Source organism: Dipodomys merriami, unplaced genomic scaffold (assembly GCF_024711535.1).
Source record: "Dipodomys merriami isolate MVZ:Mamm:240054 unplaced genomic scaffold, mDipMer1.0.p SCAF_440, whole genome shotgun sequence".
In the NCBI taxonomy this organism is placed as follows: Eukaryota; Metazoa; Chordata; class Mammalia; order Rodentia; family Heteromyidae; genus Dipodomys; species Dipodomys merriami.
The window spans coordinates 279,785-300,743 of record NW_027206003.1 but is presented as its reverse complement, the minus strand read 5'-3'; the positions used below and the strand labels follow the sequence as shown (position 1 = coordinate 300,743).

The window sequence follows — 20,959 nt, the reverse complement described above, 5'->3', positions numbered from 1 at the left end:
GGGAGGGGAGAAAGGGAGAGGAAGAGGAGCAGGAGGAAGAGGAGGAGAGGAGGAAAAGAGGAGGAAGAGGAAAGGAGGAGGAGAGGAGGAAGAGGAAAGGAGGAGGAGAGGAGGAAGAGGAAAGGAGGAGGAGAGGAGGAAAAGGAAAGGAGGAGGAGGAGAAAGGGAGGAAGAGGAGGAAAGAAGGAGAAGGAGAGAAGGAAAAGGAGGAGAGGAGGGGGAAGAGGAGAAGGAGGAAGAGGAAGAGAGGGAAGAGGAGAGAGGGGGAGGAAGAGGAACACAAGGAGGAAGAGGAGGAGAGGAGGAAGAGAGGGAAGAGAAAGAAGAGAGGAGGAGGAGGAGGAGGAGGAGGAGAAGGAGGAGGAGGGGGAGAAAGGGAGAAAGAGGGAAGGAAAAGAAGGAGAAGGAGAGGAGAAGGAAAAGGAAGAGAGGAGAGGGAAGAGGAGAGGGAGGAGGAGGAAGAGGAGGAGAGGGAAGAGGAGGAAGAGGAGTACAAGGAAGAGGAGGAAGAGAAGGAGGAGGAAGAGGAGAGGAGGAAGAGGAAATGAAGAGAGGAGGAGGAGAGGAGGAAGAAGAGAAGAGGAGGAAGAGGAGAAGAAGAGTAGAGGAGGAGAGGAGGAGCAGAGGGGAGGAGGAGGAGCAGAGGAGGAGCAGAGCAGGAGCAGAGCAGGAGCAGAGGAGGCAGCAGCAATACTGAGCCCAAACCCTGGCTGCCTCTACAACTTCCTGGCTGAGTCAAATCCTGGCAGGTTACCAAAGGTTAAGTAAAAAGACTAGAAGCACTTTACAAAATCTAAGCAATTCAAATATAATAATAATATAAACAATTACCAGTTCCTTATCCTAAGGAAAATTAAAAAATCTCAAGACACCCACCTGTGACATCCAGGTGGAAGGAGACCTTCTGGCCCCCGGCCTCGCAGCTGTACTCCCCAGCGTCCGCCTTGCCCGCCTGCTGCACCACCAGCCGCCGCTTGCAGCCAGACGCCTCCACGCGCACCTTCGAGCTGGAGCTCAGCTTCTTCCCGTCCTTGTACCAGGTCACCTCCGTCTGCGCCTGGGCCACCTCGCAGCTCAGTGTGGCGCTGGCCCCCGCCTCGGCCTTCACCTCGCTTTTTGCCTGCTGCTCCTTGGCAAACACCACCTTGGGCTCTGGGGACACATGGGAGGAACACAGTAAAATGGTCCACCGAAGTCAAGTACCACACCTGGGTTTCTGTTTAACGGGTTCTGGTTCCTTCTACGGGGGTCCCTGTGTCTGAGTCCTAGAACTCTAGAAAGACCAGTCATTTGTCCAGACTCTCCTAGGCTTAAATCTCAACCATCTTAAGATACTTCAAACAGGGGCTGGGAAGGTGGCTCAGTGGTAGAGCACTTGCCTTGCATGCATGAGGCCCTGGGTTCGATTCCCCAGCACATAAGCAAAAAGAAAAAAAAGCCAGAAGTGGCACTGTGACTCAAGTGGTAATGCACTAGCCTTGAGCTGAAGAGCTGAGGGACAGCGCCCAGGCCCAGAGTTCAGGCCCCATGACCGGACCCAAAAAAAAAAAAAAAAAGATACTTCAAACAATGTATACCTCCTCTCCACCTGAGTTTCCACCACTTTCAAAGGAAAAGAAGGGCTTTTTTTCCTGACCCTGATCCTTCCTTCCCCATGGCCCAAAGGGTTCAAGAGATGTGACGCCTGCCCTGATGTCTGCTGACACCAGCAGAGCAGCTTGACAGACATTCTAGAAATTGCTATGGCACCTCTGGCAGATGTAGGGGGCATTCCCTCCCATCCCGAACGTGCGTGCGGCTCCCCCCACACACACACACCTACATAATGCTATCTATAAAGTGGGAGAAGCTTAGACTCCTGAACATAGCCCCAGCCTGCCCCACTTCTGATATACCAAGAAGCTTTGAAACCATCAACTAATATTCATGCTCTGCTGGTGAAAGTGTGTTGTTCGTGGGTATAATGTCTTCATACAAGTTTTCCATGCATCCTGGCAGAACGGAGCCTTCCCATCCTTAGGCCTGTGAGCTGGAGCCATGCTCCTTGGAGAATACTCCCTCCTCACTAACCCCCATGTAGTAATATGTCTGAGCCCTAGACCTATAGAAAGACCAGTCATTTGGCCAGACTCACCTAGGCTCAAATCTCAACCATCTTTTTTTTTTTTTTTTGTCGGTCGTGGGGCTTGAACTCTGGGTCTGGGCGCTATCCCTGCGCTCTTCAGCTCAAGGCAAGCACTCTATCGCTTGAGCCACAGCACCACTTCCAATCTCAACCATCTTAAGATACTTCAAACAATGTACACCTCCTCTCCACCTGAGTTCCCTCAACTTTCAAAGACAAAGAAGAGCTTTTTTTCCTGACCCTGAGCCTCGCCACAAACATATAGTAAACAGGAAGGTTCTCAGCACTGTAAAATAACCCAGTTGCGGGCTGGGAAGGTGGCTCAGTGGTAGAGTGCATGCCTTGCAAGCATGAAGCCCTGGGTTCGATTCCTCAGCACCACATAAAACAGAAAAAGCCGGAAGTGGCGCTGTGGCTCCAGTGGTAGAGCGCTAGCCTTGAGCTGAAGAGCTGAGGGACAGCGCCCAAACCAGAGTTCAGGCCCCATGACCAGCAAAAAATAAATAAATAAATAACCCAGTTGCAGGGATGAAACACAAAATAAATTAAAAAAAAAAAAAAGAATGGACAGAAATAGAGAAAATATGCTCCCCAAATTGGCTAAAACTGACTATTCAATGGTCCTAAATTTCTTTATTATCTGATTTCCTTTACTATCTTTTACCTACCTAAACATTAGTTTTAACTATTTCCTGCCCAAATGTTCACTGAAAAAAAGAATCTAGAAAGTCACTATGTTTTGCTAGATACAGCTAGACCTGCTCTCCACCCTCCAAGAGCCCAGGCACACAAACACACTCATAGGAATCCCGAAGCTGGAAGTCCAGAGCTCACCTGGATGACAGAAGCAGGGGCCTTGTCCTCTCTGAGACGGAGGCCACTACTCCCCAATACTGAACCTACAATCCCTCTTTCCTGCCCGTAGCTCTCACCTTGAACCAACAACTGGTAGGTAATATGGCTTCCTCGGCTAATGCACTCGTAGAGGCCAGCATCAGCCTGCACCACATCTCGTACCAACAGTGCCCGCTGCCCAGCGGATGCCTGCACCTCATACTTGGGGCCTAGGGGCAGCACACGGCCATCTTTCAGCCAGGTCACAGCCGCAGCCTGGTCCGATAGCTCCGCCAGCAGCTGTGCCTCCTCATGCAGCCGGGCTAGCACCTCCCGGGCAGCTGAGGCTGGTGGCTTGCTTGCGGTCAGTCCTGAGGCAGCTGCAGCCCCGAAGTGGTGAGACACAAGAGGTGCAGAGGAACCAGGACAGGGAGATGGAGGAGTGAGGGGTAGAGTGGAGGAGACAAATGCAGAGATGGAGATGCAGGATGGAAGAAGAACACAAAGGCATGGAGAGACCCCAAGAGGAAAGGAGAGATCACAGGGAGAGACAAGTAGGGGAAGTGAGGAAGAAACAATACATCAGGAAAACAAAGGAGAATGGAAAGAGACAGAAAGAAACAGATGGGGAAAGATGGGCATGAAGAATCATGGTGGGGAGACAGAAAAAGGAGGGGAAAAAGAGAGATGAGGGCCCAGCCACAGGGCTCCTTGTTCACCCTCCCCCTGCCTGACCACACCGGCAGCCTGGGTGAGCCTCCAGCACCCTGCCATCATCCTGCCCCTTTATCCTTCCACTGGAGGCCCAACCCTCCCCCAAGACACCCACCAGATCTCCACCCCCTTCAGAGGAAGGGGTGCTCGGGGTCGCGGCCTACCTCGGACCTCCATCCGAACGCTGCTCTCAATGCCATCGGCCACAAACTTCAGCTGCGCCCCATGCAGGCTGGCAGGCACCTCTCGGATGGTCAGCGTGTGCTGGGTGCGGTCACGGCGGATAACGTACACGCTACTGGCCTTCACGGCCTTCCCATCCAGGAACCACTCACCGGAAGAGGCCACTGTGAGGTCCACGGAGAAGGTGACCTCGCCACCCTCCACTGCTTCCAGGGCCTTCAGCGGTGTCCTCACAGCCAGATGAGGGACTGTAAGGTGGGTGGCTTTAAGAACGGGGCCAGGACACGGGGCAGTCTCTGCCTTTTTGTCCTCTTCCTATGGAACCCAAATGTCCCCTACTCCAAAAAGCCCCGCCCGCATGCACACAAGGACCATGAGCACAAGTCAGGCTCATGACAGACAGGGTCAGCTACTGCACAGCCCCTGCCAGTCCCACCACTTCCTGGGTGAGGCAGCCGAAGCCTTACCCACCCCGTAGGGCTTATGGAGAGAAACAGCTTCAGAGGGACTTGATCCTGTCTTAAAATTATCTTTCTGACTGGGGCGGTCCCAGTGCGCCACCCCAAAAAAGTCATGTAAGATCATCCTGGCCTCGCTGGCGGTCAGGCCTTGCTTCTGTGCATGGCGACAACACCTGTGGAATTATCAGGCAGCCCTGCTCACCCAGGTGGATGGTCCCTGGAAACTCCAGGTAGGGACTCTGGCCAAAGTTGTTGATGGCTGACACTCGGAACTGGAAGTCCCCCTCTTCAGCCACACCAGTGACAGTAAACTCCAGCAGGGCCACCCACTCGGTCTGGTGGCATCGACTCCAGGCATAAGCACCAAGCCGCCTCTTCTCCACCAGGTAACCATCGATGGTGACAGGGCGGTCCCCCTGGGATGGCGGGGACCAGCTGAGGGTCACAGAACTCTCCGTCCTGGCCTTCACCACAGGGTCAGCAGGGGGGTACAAGGGTGGCCTTCTGGGGGCTGGAAGGAGGATGGATAGAGATCACCAAGAAAGGCAATGGGTGGAAATCACTGAGCATCCCCGCCCAAGCCCTAGACTGAAAGTGAGTCACAGAACCTCTTCCTTCCTGGGGATACTGCTCTAGTGGCATCAGAGAGACTGTGGGCTCAGCAGCCCCCACCCCAGACTTATAGACAATTGGCTGATGTGGAAATGCCCCAGCCTGACAGAGGAGTTCAGAGATGATGAGCCATCTGTGTCTTCCTGCCACCCACCCCGCCACAGGCTGGAGCCCACAGCCCTTGTGGAGGACAAGGCCGGCCTTGCCCATGGACTGAAAGGTGGCGCCCTAGGGGAGAGATCCGCCTGAAGACTGCTCCTGAGGCCCTTACCAGACACACAGAACTGGGTAGACGTTCGGCAGTGGCCAGCCACGAAGGCCACCTCCCCAGCATCCTCCAGACTGCACTGGAAGATGGTCAGCGTGTGGCAGGTGCCTTCCGCGGTGATGGCCACCCGGCCCCCGGCCGCCATCTCTTCTTGGTTTCGAAGCCAACGGACAGGACCCTCCGGGACCGCCAGCTCCACCCAGAACACGGCTGTGTCCCCCACTCGCACCGCTGTCTTCCGAGGTAGCTTTCGGGTCAAGTTCCCTGGGGTGGAGGGACCCCAGAGCCCATCAGACTTGGTCTCACATGCACGCCTCACTGCTCCCCTCCCTCATCCCTGTCCCACCTCCTGCCTCACCTCCCCGGCCCCGGCCTGCCCTCCCCTGCACTGGGTCCCACCTCCCTCCTGCCAACTCCTGTCTGCCCCATCTCCCTGCCCAGGCCTCCAAAGGCCTCAGCACCAAGTTTCCAGCAACCTGCTCCTCCCCGCACCACCTTCCCCACTCCACCCTCCCCCCCCAACAACTCTCACTCCTCCCTCCTCCACCCTCCCCTGACACTCCTCCCTCACCTCCATCCTTCTGCTCCCCCACCAGCACCCCCACCCCGTCCCAAACACACACACACACACACACAGGACACCCTCGCCCGCATGCCTTGGACGGCGAGCTCGGCCACGGTGCGGCTGCCCTCGGCGGTCTCGCAGACATACACGGCGTCGTCGTCGGCACAGACGTGGCGCACGGTCAGCCGGCGCTCGGCGCCCTCCGCCTCGATGCCGTACTTGTCGCTCGCCCACAGCCGCGTCTCCTCCTTGAACCACGCGGCCTCCACCGCTGGCTCCGCTACCTCGCACCGGAACGTGGCCGACTCCTTCTCCCGCACCTCCACGTCCTGCAGCCGCGTTCTGAAGGGCACAGCAGGCTCTGCGGGGACAGGGGGAGTGAGGGGCTGGGGGCAGGGCTGGGGGCAGGGGGAGGGAGGGGCTGGGGGCAGGGCTGGGATGAGGGCAGGGGGAGGGAGGGGCTGGGGGCAGGGGAGGGAGGGGCTGGGGGCAGGGCTGGGGGCAGGGGGAGGGAGGGGCTGGGGGCAGGGCTGGGGGCAGGGGGAGGGAGGGGCTGGGGACAGAGGGAGGGAGGGGCTGGGGGCAGGGCTGGGGGCAGGGGGAGGGAGGGGCTGGGGGCAGGGCTGGGGGCAGGGGGAGGGAGGGGCTGGGGGCAGGGGGAGGGAGGGGCTGGGGGCAGGGCTGGGTGGGGACAGGGGGAGGGAGGGGCTGGGGGCAGGGGGAGGGAGGGGCTGGGGGCAGGGGGAGGGAGGGGCTGGGGGCAGGGCTGGGTGGGGACAGGGGGAGGGAGGGGCTGGGGGCAGGGGGAGGGAGGGGCTGGGGGCAGGGGGAGGGAGGGGCTGGGGGCAGGGCTGGGGGCAGGGGGAGGGAGGGGCTGGGGGCAGGGGGAGGGCGGGGCTAGGGGCAGGGGGGAGGGCTGGGTGGGGACAGGGCTGGGTGGGGACAGGGGGAGGGCGGGGCTGGGGACAGGGCTGGGCTGGGGGCAGGGCTGGGATGGGGCTGGGAAGTGAGGGGCAGGAAGGGTAGGTGGGAAGGACCCCAGGGCGGTAGGCGTGCAGCTGGGGAGGGGAGGAGGTGGGGGAGGACACGGAGGAGCCGCTGGTAGGACAGGGAGGGGAGGGGGGTGGGCGAGGCGCCGGGGAGGCGACGGCACGGCCCCTGCCTGGCCGCGCACAAGAGCTGAGGCGGCTGCGGGGTGAAGCGCAGAAGCGGCGGCCCGGCTGGAGTCCTCAGAGATGGAGAGGGGGAGCAGAGAGATGGAGAGGGGGAGGAGAGATGGAGAGGGGGAGCAGAGAGATGGAGAGAGGGAGGAGAGATGGAGAGGGGGAGAGATGGAGAGGAGGAGAGATGGAGAGGGGGAGAGATGGAGAGATGGAGAGGAGGAGAGATGGAGAGGGGGAGAGATGGAGAGAGATGGAGAGATAGAGAGATGGAGAGATGGAGAGAGATGGAGAGGGGGAGCAGAGAGATGGAGAGGGGGAGAGATGGAGAGATGGAGATGGAGAGGGGGAGAGATGGAGAGGGGGAGAGATGGAGAGATGGAGAGATGAAGAGATAGAGAGGGAGAGATGGAGACGGGGAGGGATGGAGAGATGGCGAGGGGGAGAGATGGAGAGATGGAGACGGGGAGGGATGGAGAGATGAGGGGGAGATAGAGGGGGAGAGGCAGACTGGGGGAGCATGAGGAGAGCGCGGCGCCCTGGGCCGGGCGGGCGTGGGGAGGCAGCGCGGGGGTTCACCGAGAACGACGTCGAGTGGCCCCGGAACAAGGCCGCGGCGGCGCCGCACTGTGTGGAGCCCCGGGACCACCGCGCGCCCTCCAACTTCGCCGCGGCGGCCGGAGCGCCCGGCCTGGCCAGGGCCGAGGGACGCCGGGCCGCAGCCGCTCCGCCCGGACGCCCGGCCTCGCCCCCGCCCGCCCGCCCGGGCCCTCCGCGCCCGCTCCCCTCCGCCGCGGGCCGCGCCCACCTCCCCGCCTCGACCCTTCACTGACCACACCCTCCGGCCCGCACCCCGCGGCCCGCCCCGCGGCCCCGCCCGCACCCCGCGGCCCGCACCCTCCTCCTCCGGCCCGCACCCCCCGGCCCGCACCCCCCCCCCGCCCGCACCCCGCGGCCCGCCCCGCGGCCCCGCCCGCCGGCTCACCGCGCACGACGACCAGCACGGAGCTGTAGGTCTGGCCCACCAGGTTGGAGGCCGTGCAGGTGTAGAGCCCGCGGTCGGACGGCCGGCAGAACAGGATCTTCAGCACGAAGTTCTCCTGCGCGTCCTCGTACACCACGTGCCGCCGGCCCTCGGCCAGCGGCCGCCCGTCCTTCTTCCACACCGTCTGCGGCTTGGGCTCGCCGGTCACGAAGCAGCTGAGGCGCGCGTGCTTGCCCTCGGTCACGGTGCAGGTGCGCGTGCCGGCGCCGGGCGGCGACGCGGGGTCGGGCGGGGCGCCGGGGGCGCGCATGGCCTCGCGCCGCCGCTGCAGGTGCTCCAGCAGCGCGGCGGTGGAGGCGCCCGGCGGGCCCGCGGCCTCGGGCTCGGCGTCCACCGCCAGCGCCGCGGCCGCGCGCGCCTCGCCCAGCCGGTTCTCGGCGCGCACCTCGTAGGTGCCGCCGTCGCGCGGCCGCGCCGAGCGGATGCACAGCGCGCTGGCCTCGCCGCGCTCCTCCACGCGCACGCGGGGCGCGTCGGGGGCGCCCAGGCGCCGCCCGTCCTTGGACCAGGTCACGGCCGGCCGCGGCGAGCCCTGCACGCGGCAGCGGAAGGTGGCGTCGGCGCCCTCGCGCACGCGGATGGAGGTGGGGCGCAGCAGGAAGTGGGGCGCCTGCTCGGCGCCGGCCGCCTCGGCGTCCACGCGCAGCCCCACGGCCGCGAAGGCCTCGCCCACGGCGTTGCGCGCGCGGCACACGTACTGCCCGCCGTCGCCCAGCGCCAGGTCCAGGATGGTGAGCCGGTACACGTCGCCGTCCTGCGCCAGCCGGAAGCGCGCGCCCGCCTCCACCGGCCGCCGGTCCTTCTCCCAGCTCACGTGCGGCGCGGGGTTGCCCACGATCTGGCAGCTCAGCGTGGCGTCCTTGCCCACGGACACCACGAAGGCCTTGGGCCTGGTCAGGAAGCGGGGCGCGCCGCTGGAGGCGCGCTCCATGGCGCCGGCGGGGCTGGGCACCTGCGGAGGGAAGGAGGAGCCGGCCTGTGCCCGCCGCCCGCCGCTCCCGCGTGGACTCCCGTCCGCGGGCGAGGCCTCGGCGCGCCTCAGAGCCTCCCCACGCCGCCACCGCAGCACCGCCAGCGCCGCGGCCCGCGGGGCGGGGTCCCACCCCTCAGCGAGCCCTCCAGCCAGGACGGCGCCCACCCCGCGCCCAGGCGGCCTCTCCGCCCGCGAAAATCCCTCTTGGGACCCCGCCCGCCCCGGCGCCCTCCGGCAGCCAGGTGCGCCCCTTTGGCCGAAGGGCGCCCTCCTGTCGGACGCCTCCTCCCGTCCATTGGCAGCCCCCGCGCAGCTCCGCAGCTCTGCCTGCGGGTGTCCCGCCGCCTCCTCCCACGCCATGCAACTCCCCACACAGCAATGCCTGCGGCCGCCTCCTCCCACGCGATGGAGCTCTGCAGCCCTGCCTGCGGGTGCCCGGCCGCCTCCTCCCACACCATGCAACTCCTCACGCAGCAATGCCTGCGGCCGCCTCCTCCCACGCCATGCAACTCCCCACGCAGCTCTGCAGCCCTGCCTGTGGGTGCCCGGCCGCCTCCTCCCACGCGATGCAGCTCTGCAGCCCTGCCTGCGGGTGTCCCGCCGCCTCCTCCCCGCGCAGCTCTGCATGCGGGTGCCCGGCCGCCTCCTCCCACGCGATGCAACTCCCCACGCAGCTCTGCATCTCTTTCTGCGGGTGCCCGGCCGCCTCCTCCCACATGATGCAACTCCCCACGCAGCTCTGCATCTCTTCCTGCGGGTGCCTGGCCTCCTCCTCCCACACCATGGTGCCACAGCGTCTGCAACTGCGTGTTTGGCTAAGTGTTGGCCATGCAGAGGTGGGGATGTGCCGAACCCACCAGGACTGAGGTTCTAGTGGTCAGCCATCTTTTTCCTGTCTCTATGGTACACCGTAGGTGAGGGGTTCTCTACCGCAGCCTGCCCTTCTCAGTGTGTGCCACATCATCTTCCTCCTCCTTTCCCAGACCCCCTCTCCCACCAAGAAGGTTACCCTGCCTGCAGCCACCCTGGACCGGAGCAGGCCTCCCCTCTTCCATAGGGCCCCTCCCCTCCCCTCTCCCCCAGGGAGGGTATGTTCTTCCTTAACCAGCAGGAAAGGAAAGGAAAGGCAATCTCCAACCACAGGGGCTCCAACAGCCCATAGGCTGGCATCCCAACTCACTCTGATGTCCTACCCATCCCTGCCGCCCACCTACTGCTCTGCCCCCTGTGGGCCTAGGCCAGTGGGGTGGGGGACAGTGCATACAGTGAAGTGACTGGGAAGGACAGCTAGAGGATGCTGTACGCTGGAGTTGAGCAACATCTCAGCCTCCTGAGAAGAGCTAGGAGCTCCAGGTCAAGACCGGCTGGGCTGAGGGAGCCCGGGGCTGAGCGGCCTGATCCGCAGCACTCCATGGCCTTGCTAGCTCTGCCCCCTGCCGGGGATTGCATGTCTCTGTCTTCCAAAGGCTCACCCAGAGCTGAGCTCTCGCCAGCTCCTGTTAGAATGGGATGAGATGAGACTGTCTGCCTGCACAGCCTTATGTAAGGACACGAGCACCCTGTGCTGCTGGCACAACGTACTTTAACTCCCTCCACTCCTGTGCAGACATGATCATCCTGGTGAAAAGAGGCTTGCACCACAGCACTCTCTCCCACTGAAGCACCCAGTCTCTGGGCCTGAGCTGGCCTCCATGGGATGAGTGGGGTCCATGTCCCGCCGGCCCTCCGGCTCTCGGTCCGGTGAGTCAAGTACCTAATCCCTGTAATCCCTTCCAGGAGGCTGAGCCTAGACCAAGCTGTGCTGCGCTCGCTGGTTTGCTGACTCACTGTGCAGTCAGCACCCTCTCCTCTGGGCAACATACTCTCTCCACAGCCAGGCCACATCTCCCTGTGCTTCAGGAGAGCTTAGGCAGGAGCCACCTGCAGCCCAGACCAGGGCTCAAGATTTCCTGGGCTTTCAGCATCTGTTCCATGGAAGGCTGCTTTGAGATCATCTATCCAGGAGCTCTGAGCACTGAGGTCTTTCCAGCACCCCCCAATTAACGCATCAGTCTGTGAGGGCCCCGAGGCAGGACAGGACATCTCTACTTTAACTCTCTTCTTCCTCTGTTACCACATGAAGAGCCTACACTGACTCTGCCAGACACAGGAGCAAGAGTGTATAGACAGTATGACGCCTATATGTTTCAGAGAAGCTGGCTCCAGGCTTTGGCAGGTACATAAGTCAACCCAAGCCCCTGGCCTCATGGGGCCTTCAGGGACAGTGTCACCATGGCCCTGCTGCCGGTTCTGTGCCTGTGTGCCCACCACAAGCACGTTGGCCAGCCAGTGGCATGCCCAGGCACTGCCTACTGTTCACGGAGCCTAAGGGGGCCGTGTCTTGGAGCCTCTCAGTCACCCACCACACAGGCACCCCCACTCCGCAGCTTCAGGCCGGATAGAGGCTCGTGAAACACACATTTCACGACTGGAGAGCTGCCCTCCTGCCTGGGTACTCCGCTACAAACAAGGAAAGAGAGACTACCTCAGCGGCTTCCAGAAACCCAGACAAGGATAACTTCAGAAGCTTCTTGCTCTCCCTTCGGAGGCTTCTAGATATGCATTCTGGATGGTAAGCTCTCCCACCAAGGGAAACTGAGGCCCCACCCCTCAAGCTGTCCAGAAGCTCCCTTCTCCTGCGGATGTCTACCTGGGGAGAGGTCTGCCTCTTGCCACGCTTGGGTCCTCTGCCCTTTGGAGGCCTTGTCTAGCCTAGCAGGATCAGGACCCGGACTTACTCTACCAATGCACACCTACCACTCCACCCGCCTCACCCCTCCACCCCTCCGCCCCTCCACCAGCTTTAACAGAACTTCACCGTCTTGGCTCCTCCTAGGGTGAAACGCTTTCAGGAGGAGCCCAGCCTGGGAGTGATGTCCACCTTACCAGCCCTCCCTCTCCTGCTGCCACCAACCCAACGACATCCTCACAGGCCTGTGCCCCCAATGCCCTTCCAGAAGGGATTTCCAAGGGCAATCTGCCCCTCACCTTAGACCCCTGGGCCTGCGGCTTCCCCCACTCCAGAGGAAATTCTTTCCTGGAGTCAAGTGTCAGTGCCCCTCTGGCTGTCCCCTCCACTGAGCCAACAGGCCCAAAATAGCCCCAGCTGTCAGCAGGCATCTATCTGAGCTGGGGGCAGGGCTGGCAAGACCCCCAAGCCACTCTCAGAGCGAGGGACAGCCCAGTGACGCGGTGGGTACAGATGGCAGTCCCAGCCTTTCCAGACCCCAGCAGGACAGACTGTCCCTTCCCAACTCTTCATCCCTGGATGAGAAGTGGGAACCTGGCCCCCTCTTTGCCCAGGGGGTGGACCCCTAAAAGCTCCATAGTTCCGCGGAATGACCATGACCTTCAGCTCAGCTCCTCCCCACGCGCCCAGCCTGACCCCCACAACACACTGCAGCTCTGCCCCTCACCTGTCTCTGCGGGGGCTCAGGCAGCGCCCAGGCTGGGCCACTGATGGCAGATGAGGGGCTGCCGGGTCGCGCCTCCCTTCTAGGGCCCAGGACAGTGTGGTTCCCCCGGCAGCCCACACTCCGGCTGGTCCTCAGACTGGACAGGGACGAAAGGACAGGCAAACACCCTCGGCTGAGGAAGGCTGGCCCCGCCCCACCCCCACCGCTGGCCAGCCCAGCCCATCTCCAAAATAGCCTGGGTGTCACCAGGATTTGATTTCACCCTCGGCCCCAGGGAAGCAAAGGGCAGATGGTCAGGGACAGGAAGACGCCTGCGGCCTCCTGTGGGGCTGGGGTTGGGGGTGTGCGCAGCTGAGCCTGTCCACCTCGGGCCAGGTCGGGGAAGGAGCGTGGGGCTCAGAATGACTCTGAGGGGTCAAGTGAACAGCCTTGAGGAGGGTACCCAGGGGCCCAGGACCAGCCCCAAACGCCCTGGAACACCTGGGTGGCTGCTCAGTCACCTGAACCTAGCAGAAGGAGGGGGTATCCAGGAGCCACACCCAGATCCCTGGACCCTGCCTACTGCACCCTAAACATACCTGTGACCAGGGCCACGCTGATCCTGCCCGCTGTGCTCAGCCATCTTCAAACAAGGCTCGGCCGCCGAGAAAACCCAGACTGGTCAGGCCAAGGGACCTGGACATGTGCATCTGACGTGGAGACCCTGCCAGGAGGGCGGGCTGGCAGCAGGGCCACCAGAAGCCCAGGTCTGAAGGGACACGCAGCTCTCCCCACAGGCGCCCACTGAGGCGGGTGGAGCCGAGGCAAGTGCCCTGCAGCCCATATTCTGGGCATCTTTTCCACAGAGCTCTTCCCCAACTACCAGCACCAGGGGAGCCAGGGAAGTCGTTAGCCAGAGCAGGGCATGGGAGGATGGCCCAGGGGCCAGAGAACTGAGCTGGAGGAAGACAGGGAGGAGCCCCAGGTGCCGGGCTGAGGCTGCTCTACACCTGCAGTCTCCACCCTTATTTCTGAAACAGTTCCAGGGTGCCATTGTCATTGCTAGCACCCCAGCTTGTGCTGAGGACCCTCTGCTAGGGTGCGTTTGACCAATATCTTGTGTCTTCATTGGCAGAAAGAGAGCCACAGAGCTCTCTGTTCTTTTCACAAGGACAATAATCCCACTCATGAAGCTCCATGCTCATGAACTCATCACTTCCGAAAAGCCTGATTGATTTTGGAGGAGGCAAGCTTAGTGCATATTCTCAATGATGAAGAAAAGAAGTAAGACCGGGGTGTGGCTCAAGTGGTAGAGCACCGCCTCGCGAGCAGGTGGGAACTAAGAAAGAGAGGGGGAGGGAGGGAAAAGAAAAGGGAGGGTGGGAGGGAGGGAGGGAGTGGAAGACATTTCCCCCAGGAACTTGATGAGGAGCCACAGCTGCTCCTAAGCATGCATATATATATGCATGCATGTGCACATGTGTATAGCTGCGTTATATGACTGCACGCACATGTATGACATCTTACATTTGCATTTGAATGTCAGCTGGAGGGTGTGTGTTCTTGTGTGTGCATGCATACGTGGTTGCATGTGTTAATGTAAACGTGTGTGTGTACATGTGTGAACTGGTATGGGCAAGCATTAGAGCACGCCCCACAGTCTCCCAGGATAGGCTTGTGGGAGAGCAAAGAGGGCATCCCTGCTGCTCAGCTGCCTAGAGGTCCTCCAGGAAGAGATGAAGCCCTCTTACCTACAGCCCTCCTCATACCCGCCTTGCCTGCACAGCCACACAGCACAGCTCCGCAACCTTTCTGGCTGGTTTTCCAGCCTCTCCATTCCTTGGAACTATAGGTCCCCTCTTTTTGTTTCACATTTACCTAAAATACATATACTTTTCTTGTGTCGATACTGAGGCTTCAACTCAGGGCCTTGGCACTGTCCTTCAGTTTTTTTGGCTCAAGGCTAGCACTCAACCACTTGTGCCACGGCTCTACATTTGGCCTTTTGGGTGGTTAATTGAAGTTGAGCATCTCAAGGACTTTCTTGCCTGGGCTGGCTTCAAACTGTGGTCCTTAGATCTCAGTCTCCTGAATAGCTAGTATTACAGGCATGAGCTACCAACACTTACTTACTTACTCACTTACTTCATCCCTCCCTCCCTTCCTCTTTCCCTCCCTTATCCTTCCCTTCCTCCCTCCCTCCCTTTCTTCCTTCCTTCCCTCCTTCCTTCCCCCCTCCCTCCTTCCCTCCCTTCCTTCTTTTTCTTTCTTCTTTTTTGTGGTGATAGGGATTGAATTCAGAGCCTCATGCTTAAAGGTAAGTGTTCCACCACTTGAGCCACACTCCCAGTCCTGTTTGCTGAGGTAGGCTCTTGCTTTATGCCCAGGCCAGACTGAGACGGTATCCTTGTACTTGTGCCGCCCCATGTCACTGGGAATGCAGGCACACACCGCTGCACTCAGCCACTGTGCTGAAACAATAGGCTCACGTGCCACCAGGCCCAGCCACTGGTAGAGGTAGTCTGTGGAACTTCCTTTGCCCAGGGCTGGCCTTGAATCTTAAGCCTCCATCTTTACCATACTAAATAGCTAGTATTACAGGCTTGAGCTGCCATACCAACTTTTTTTTTTTTTTAACTTAAGTTATTGGAGTTGATGACAAGAAGATGTAATTGTGCATTCCAACGGATGACTCTGTGACATTTGCAACATTTCTTGTGTGTGTGTGTGAGAGAGAGAGAGAGGGAAGAGAGAGAGAAGAGAGAGGGAGAGAGAGAGAGAGGGAGGGGGAGAGAGAGAGAGAGAGAGAGAGAGAGAGAGAGAGAGAGAGAGAGATACACCAGGGATCAATCCATCAATACCCCTATTAGGTATATAGTCAGCCCTCAGTATCTAAAGGGGAGAGCTATGGACTCCAGTGCACTCGATGGTAAGTAGCTTATACCTGAAACTCTAGCTAGTTGAGAAGCTGAGATCAAGAGCATCATCGTTCCAGGCCAGTTTGGAAACACTTCCTCTCAAGGGAAGAAGCTGGGCGTGGTGGCCTGTGCCTGTCACTCCAGCTACTGAAGGAAGTGTAAAATAGGAGGATTCTGGTTCAGGCACACAACCAGTCAGAAAGCAAGACCCTAACTCAAGAGTAAGCAGCACAGGGGCTGGGAAGGTGACTCAGTGGTAGAGTGCTTGCCTTGCATGCCTGAGGCCCTGGGTTCGATTCCTCAGTACCACATAAAGAAAAAAGCCGGAAGTGGAACTGTGGCTCAAGTGGTAGAGCATTAGCCTTGAGCTGAAGAGCTGAGGGACAGCACCCAGGCCCAGAGTTCAGGCCCCATGACCGGACCCCCCCCCCAAAAAAAAGTAAGCAGCACAAAATATGACTGAAAGTGTGGCTCAGCAGTAGAGTGCTTGCCTATCAAGTACAAGGTTCTGAATTCAAAACCCAGCTCTACAAAAAAAAAAATATCCTATCATTTGTGTTAACATGGATGGGACATGGATCATTATATTAAGCAAAACAAGCCAGGCACTGAAAGACAAGCAGCCCTTATCACTCACTTACACACCACGTTCCACATATCGCTCTCATGTGGAATCTAAAACGTTGGCAACATAAACTGTGAGAGGAAGCAGATACGAGATTAACAGTCTAAGTCTTCAAAACAGCTATTAAAACTAGGTTCAAAGAACTTGGCCATTCTTAGAAAAGAAAGATAAAAGTATGATGTCTTATTAAATAGAGAATAACAGTAAATTTTGGATATTAAGGTAAAAACCTAAAAACATCCACATGATGTTTAACAGGAAAAGAGGTACATTCCTGTCATACCAACACTTGAAGGAAGTCTGGGGCAGAAAGATTGCAGTTTGATGCCAGCTTGGGCTGGCAAGGTGCTGTCTCAAACAGAAAAACAAAAACCAAAAACCAAGGGTGGACAAATGCAGCAGTGGTACACCAGGCACTATGCTGAAAGTGAACTATACAACTTGTGGGTAGGGACTGGAGGGAAACACTGAGCGTGAGGTAAGGAGTGACACCGTCCAAAAAGAAATGTCCACACTGCCTGTGTATGTAACTAACCCCTCTGTCACTGTAACCCCTCTCCACACCACCTTTAACAACAACATCACCTCATCATCATAAAAACTGGAAAACAGACAAAACAACCAAATGGAAACTCTAAAGGTAAGAAGTATAACTGAATTGGCACATTCATTAGAGTCTTTATGGTAAACTTTTAACAAGCAGAGGCAAAAATGAGTGAACATGAAGATTGATTAATAGAGCTTATGCAATCTAAAGCAAAAAAAAAAGAGCATAAAGAGCAAAGAAAAGGAGAGCTGATAGTGGCTCACGCATAGAGTCCTAGCTCCTGAGGAGGCTGGGCTATGAGGCGTGAAGACAACCAGGGCAGACAAATCTGAAAGACACTTATTTTCAATTAATCAGCAAAAATTCAGGACTAGAGTCATGGCTCAAATGGGGTGAGTGAAAAATCTAAGCAAGAGTGTGAGGCTTTGAGTTAAGCCCCAGCACTGCACCGAAAAAGACACCATTAAACACATCCTCATATACGAGGAAAGCCTATCAGAAATAAATGCCAGAGGTAATAAAAAGATGAAAACAATCCACATCTCCCAGCAGATGAATGGATAAACATGCACAGTACTGCAGTTAGCTGTCATACTTAAGTAAATGATCAGAACACCCTAATTAAGGATTCATGTTTATACATCGCATATCATTTCTCCCAAGAGTTGAAGCTCTCCTGCTCAGGCCCAGTCCCCAACATGGATCATATTCCCATACTACTCTTTACTGACTTGTCAATAGATCTATGCTTCTCTAATGATGAGTGTGTTTCTGTGTGTGTGTGTATGTGTGTGTGTGTTTCTCAATTGTTTACTCAAGATGCCAAGAACCTGGATACAACAATAAATCAAAACCAGCATCCAATAACACATCCACACAAAGGAATGTTTGTGGGTGTGTATGTATGTGTGTGTGCTAGTATTTGGGCTTAAACTCAGGGGCTGACTGCTTTCCCTTAGCTTTTTCACTCAAGGCTGATGCTTTACCACTTGACGCACAACTTCACTTCTAGCTCTTACTGAAGATAAGAGCTTCACAGACTTTCTTGCTCAGGCTGGCATCAAACTTTAATCCTCAGATCTCAGCTTCCTGAGTAGCTAGAGTTACAGGTGTGATCCACACAATGAAACCTTATTAAGCCTTAAATGGAAGAAATCTCAAAAGACATCCTACTAAGAACAGGAGCCATGGCACATGCTTGTATAACTCCATATAAAGGTGAAATGTTCACAGAGGGTAAATCCATAGAGATAGTAAACACATTATGATTGCTAGGGTCTGGACAGGGATGAACTTGACGTGACTGCTTCCTGAGTACCAAGTCTCCTTCTGAGCTGATGAATATATGCTGAAACTATGCAGAAGTAATGGGCGCATGATATTGTACTGTACCAAATACTCCAAACTGCACACTTTAAAATGATCTTACATTATATGAATCTTACCTCAATTTTTTAAAAAGCTACAATGAATTTTAAAACATAATGAATTTTTAAAAGCTATGCTGTCTTAAAAACCAAACCCAAATTAGAAGAAATTTTGAGAGAACTTTTTTGTGCAAGAATTTCTTACATGAGATCCCATTCTAGAGGGAGAAAAATTCATTGTGGCCAGGTGGCGGTGGCTACTCAGAAGGCTGAGATCTGAGGATCACGGTTCAAAGCCAGCCTAGGCAGCCAAGTGTGATACTGTTATCTCCAATTAACCACCAGAAAACCAGAAGTGGCACTGTGACTCAAGTAGTAGAGTGCTTGCTTTGAACTGAAGAGCTCAGGGACAGCACCCAGGCCCAGTTCTCAAATGATAGAGCATCAGCATTGAGCAGAAAAAGCCAAGCAAAAGCGTAAAGCTGAGTTCAAACCCCGGTACCAACACAACAAATAAATACATATGCTAATTATCAATCTTGTTGTTCTTGGTATCCAAGGTACAGATGGAAGCAGAGATGTCAGACTTTTTTAATTATTAGAGATGTCAGATTTTTATCTTGCTCTTAGTTAACTTATGGGCCCAAATGAGGAGCCAGTATTTCTTGCAAGAGCAGTTTCTAAGTACCTATTATACTACTACCATTGTTTCTGCGCATTTATCATTTCATGCCGAGAACATTCTCAGTCCTCTCAGCTATTCTGAATCATATGCCGGTGTTTGTGCCTAGTCACCTGTGTAAGAACAGGTCCTGTTCCCTCTACTGTGACCTTTACCTATCAACCAGTGTCTCCCTCTTCCCTCCCAGCCATGGGCAAGTGACCACTTCTATATTCTTACTCAAATGTAAATACCTTATTTTGTTAGATATATTTAATGTATTTATTTTATATGTTGGGTTACTTCAATGTCTTAATGTACTTGACTGTACTCTTTTCCTAATGGTCCTGGCTCATACACAGTAATTTTTGTGAACTTTTTTTGGGGGGCGGGGGAGAGTTGTGCTAGTACTGGGGATTGAACCCAAGGCCTCAGTCTCTTGCTCTGTTGTTTTTTCCACTCATGGTTGGCACTCAACTTGAGCCATGCCTCCGGTTCCAGCTTTGGTTTTGTTGGTTAACTGGAAATAATAATCTCATAGATTTATCTTCCTGGGCTGGATTTAAACCTTAATCCTCAGATCTCAGCCTCCTTGAAGAGCTGTGATTACAGGCATAAACTATCAGTTCCATGTTTTAATAAAGTAAAAAAATAAATAAAAATAAAATTTTAAAAGCCTCTGAGAGAACCTGACCCCTTACCTTCACCCCTCGATACTCCCTCCAGTTAGTTCCCAGAGGTCATGACACAGTGCAATACGAAAACCAACCAGTCCAAAGCCAGCTCCTCTACCAACAGAAATAGGAAGCAGTAGTTCTCCCTTTCTACCTGGGGTAAGGTGCCAGGCAATTAGGACGCATCTTACAGCTTGGAGCCTGTGGAAATCTCTGAGACCAGTCTCCCACATCGAACACAAGAGTTTATCTTCCCAGGATGGAGTCACGATTCCTTGGAAGGCTTTCTCTAAAAGACGACTCGGAGTGGTTGCTCCGAAAGGTTTACAGCAGAAACCCAGCTGTACGTGTTAAATTACGATAGCTCATCTCACACCAGGACACACAGGGGGTCCTGGAGAATTAAGCCAGCCCTCCCCATAAAGCTGATTCATTTTGTTCATTTGAGTTTTTTTGGGGGGGGTGGCGGAGACTAAGGATTGAACCACTTGAGTCACACCCCATCCTATTCTGTCTTAAGATAGGTCTCACTGACTCTGCCCAGGCTGGCCTCAAATTCATGACCCTCCTGGCTCTTCCCCCCGAGGAGCTGGAACTACAGGCCCATTCCACCATGCTTAACATGGCTTAGTTTTTCCAAGAAATATGTATCTGTTCCATATGAACCATGCTTTAAAACTGAGTAGTCCCCAAACAGCACCAGGCCTTGGGCCCCACCCACCCCCACTCTCAGGCAGGCTCCTGCACAAGGCCGAGTATGTAACAGACCCAGAACAGTCTAGCTCAGACACAAACACTCACGTCAGAGTCACAACCTCCAAGGGATGGCCTTCAGTCACGTGGCAGGTGCAACCTGAGAGAAAACTGGCCTCAAGTCCTCCCAGATGTCTCAAAGTAGACGAAAATGCTGTAGGCATGGGGGTGGCAACGAAGGGACACCTCTGAAACATGTCCTCTGCGGAGGCCAGGCACGGCTGCGGCGGCTTCCAAGTAGCTCCTATTGGCATGCTCCTCTCCCTTGCATGTGTGCATGCGAGCATGCGTGTGCGTGTTTCTCCAGGGGGAAAGGGAGCCAGACGCCAGGCCGTGACAGACACGTGCGGTCATGGTCCAGGCTCGGACAGCCCAACCAGAACAAGGCAGGCACGTGCCAGAGCCTGCACAGCCTTATGGCCCCAGGAGGAGTCTCTGCTCCTGCCTACAGGCAGCCAACCAGGCGTGGCCTTGGGCCCCGTGGTGACACTCGTCAGCACCGTGGGGTCTCGGGGGAGGCTCCGCCTCAGTCGCTGTGCTGGCCTGGTCCTTGTACCCAGTTATGCAGTCCATGCCAGGCAGTGCCCAGCCTCCTGGTCCTCCCTCTTCTTCTTGCCTCTGCAGCCCCTTCCCAGGCCACTGAAAACTGCACTTCTGTGCAGGGGCACTGAGGCCACCAGCCTAGACGGCCTCCAGAGCTAAGGCTGTCAGGGCCCCTGACCGGGCTCCAGCACGGCAATAGGCTCCCTCCCTGTTCCAGCCACTGGTGGTCTAGGCTTGGGGGCCCCTAGGCCTGGGACCTGCAAACCAAAGCTCAGAGCCACCAGCTGCCCAAGTCCTGAGAACCGAGCGTGCGCTGGCCACACCTGACCCTCCCCTGCTCACAACAGCACTGTGCACAGAGCTCTGCTGAGACATGCTGATTTCACCGGGTGTTTGCTGTTCTCCAGGGATGGCAACTGCACATGTCCAGTCTACCAACCCCCAAAGCACATCCCAACCTCCTCCTGCCTGAAATGAAACCAGAGTTCTGACGTGGC

General features: G+C 56.8%; 1 protein-coding gene across 1 annotated transcript in view; it reads right to left on the bottom strand.

Moving 5' to 3' along the window:
• The window catches only part of Obscn (obscurin, cytoskeletal calmodulin and titin-interacting RhoGEF), a 135,538-nt gene extending 122,511 nt beyond the window's left edge, over positions 1 to 13,027 (bottom strand). The window contains exons 1-9 of the mRNA XM_069994064.1: positions 12,974 to 13,027; positions 12,396 to 12,531; positions 7,908 to 8,919; positions 5,854 to 6,123; positions 5,201 to 5,461; positions 4,520 to 4,828; positions 3,838 to 4,104; positions 3,058 to 3,339; positions 877 to 1,152 (exon numbers count right to left, since the gene is read on the bottom strand). Of these exons, the coding sequence (XP_069850165.1) occupies positions 877 to 1,152; positions 3,058 to 3,339; positions 3,838 to 4,104; positions 4,520 to 4,828; positions 5,201 to 5,461; positions 5,854 to 6,123; positions 7,908 to 8,919; positions 12,396 to 12,531; positions 12,974 to 13,017 (2,857 nt within the window). The 5' untranslated portion in view covers positions 13,018 to 13,027. The remainder of the gene's footprint in view (positions 1 to 876; positions 1,153 to 3,057; positions 3,340 to 3,837; positions 4,105 to 4,519; positions 4,829 to 5,200; positions 5,462 to 5,853; positions 6,124 to 7,907; positions 8,920 to 12,395; positions 12,532 to 12,973) is intronic.
• Between the last annotated feature and the right edge of the window lie 7,932 nt (positions 13,028 to 20,959).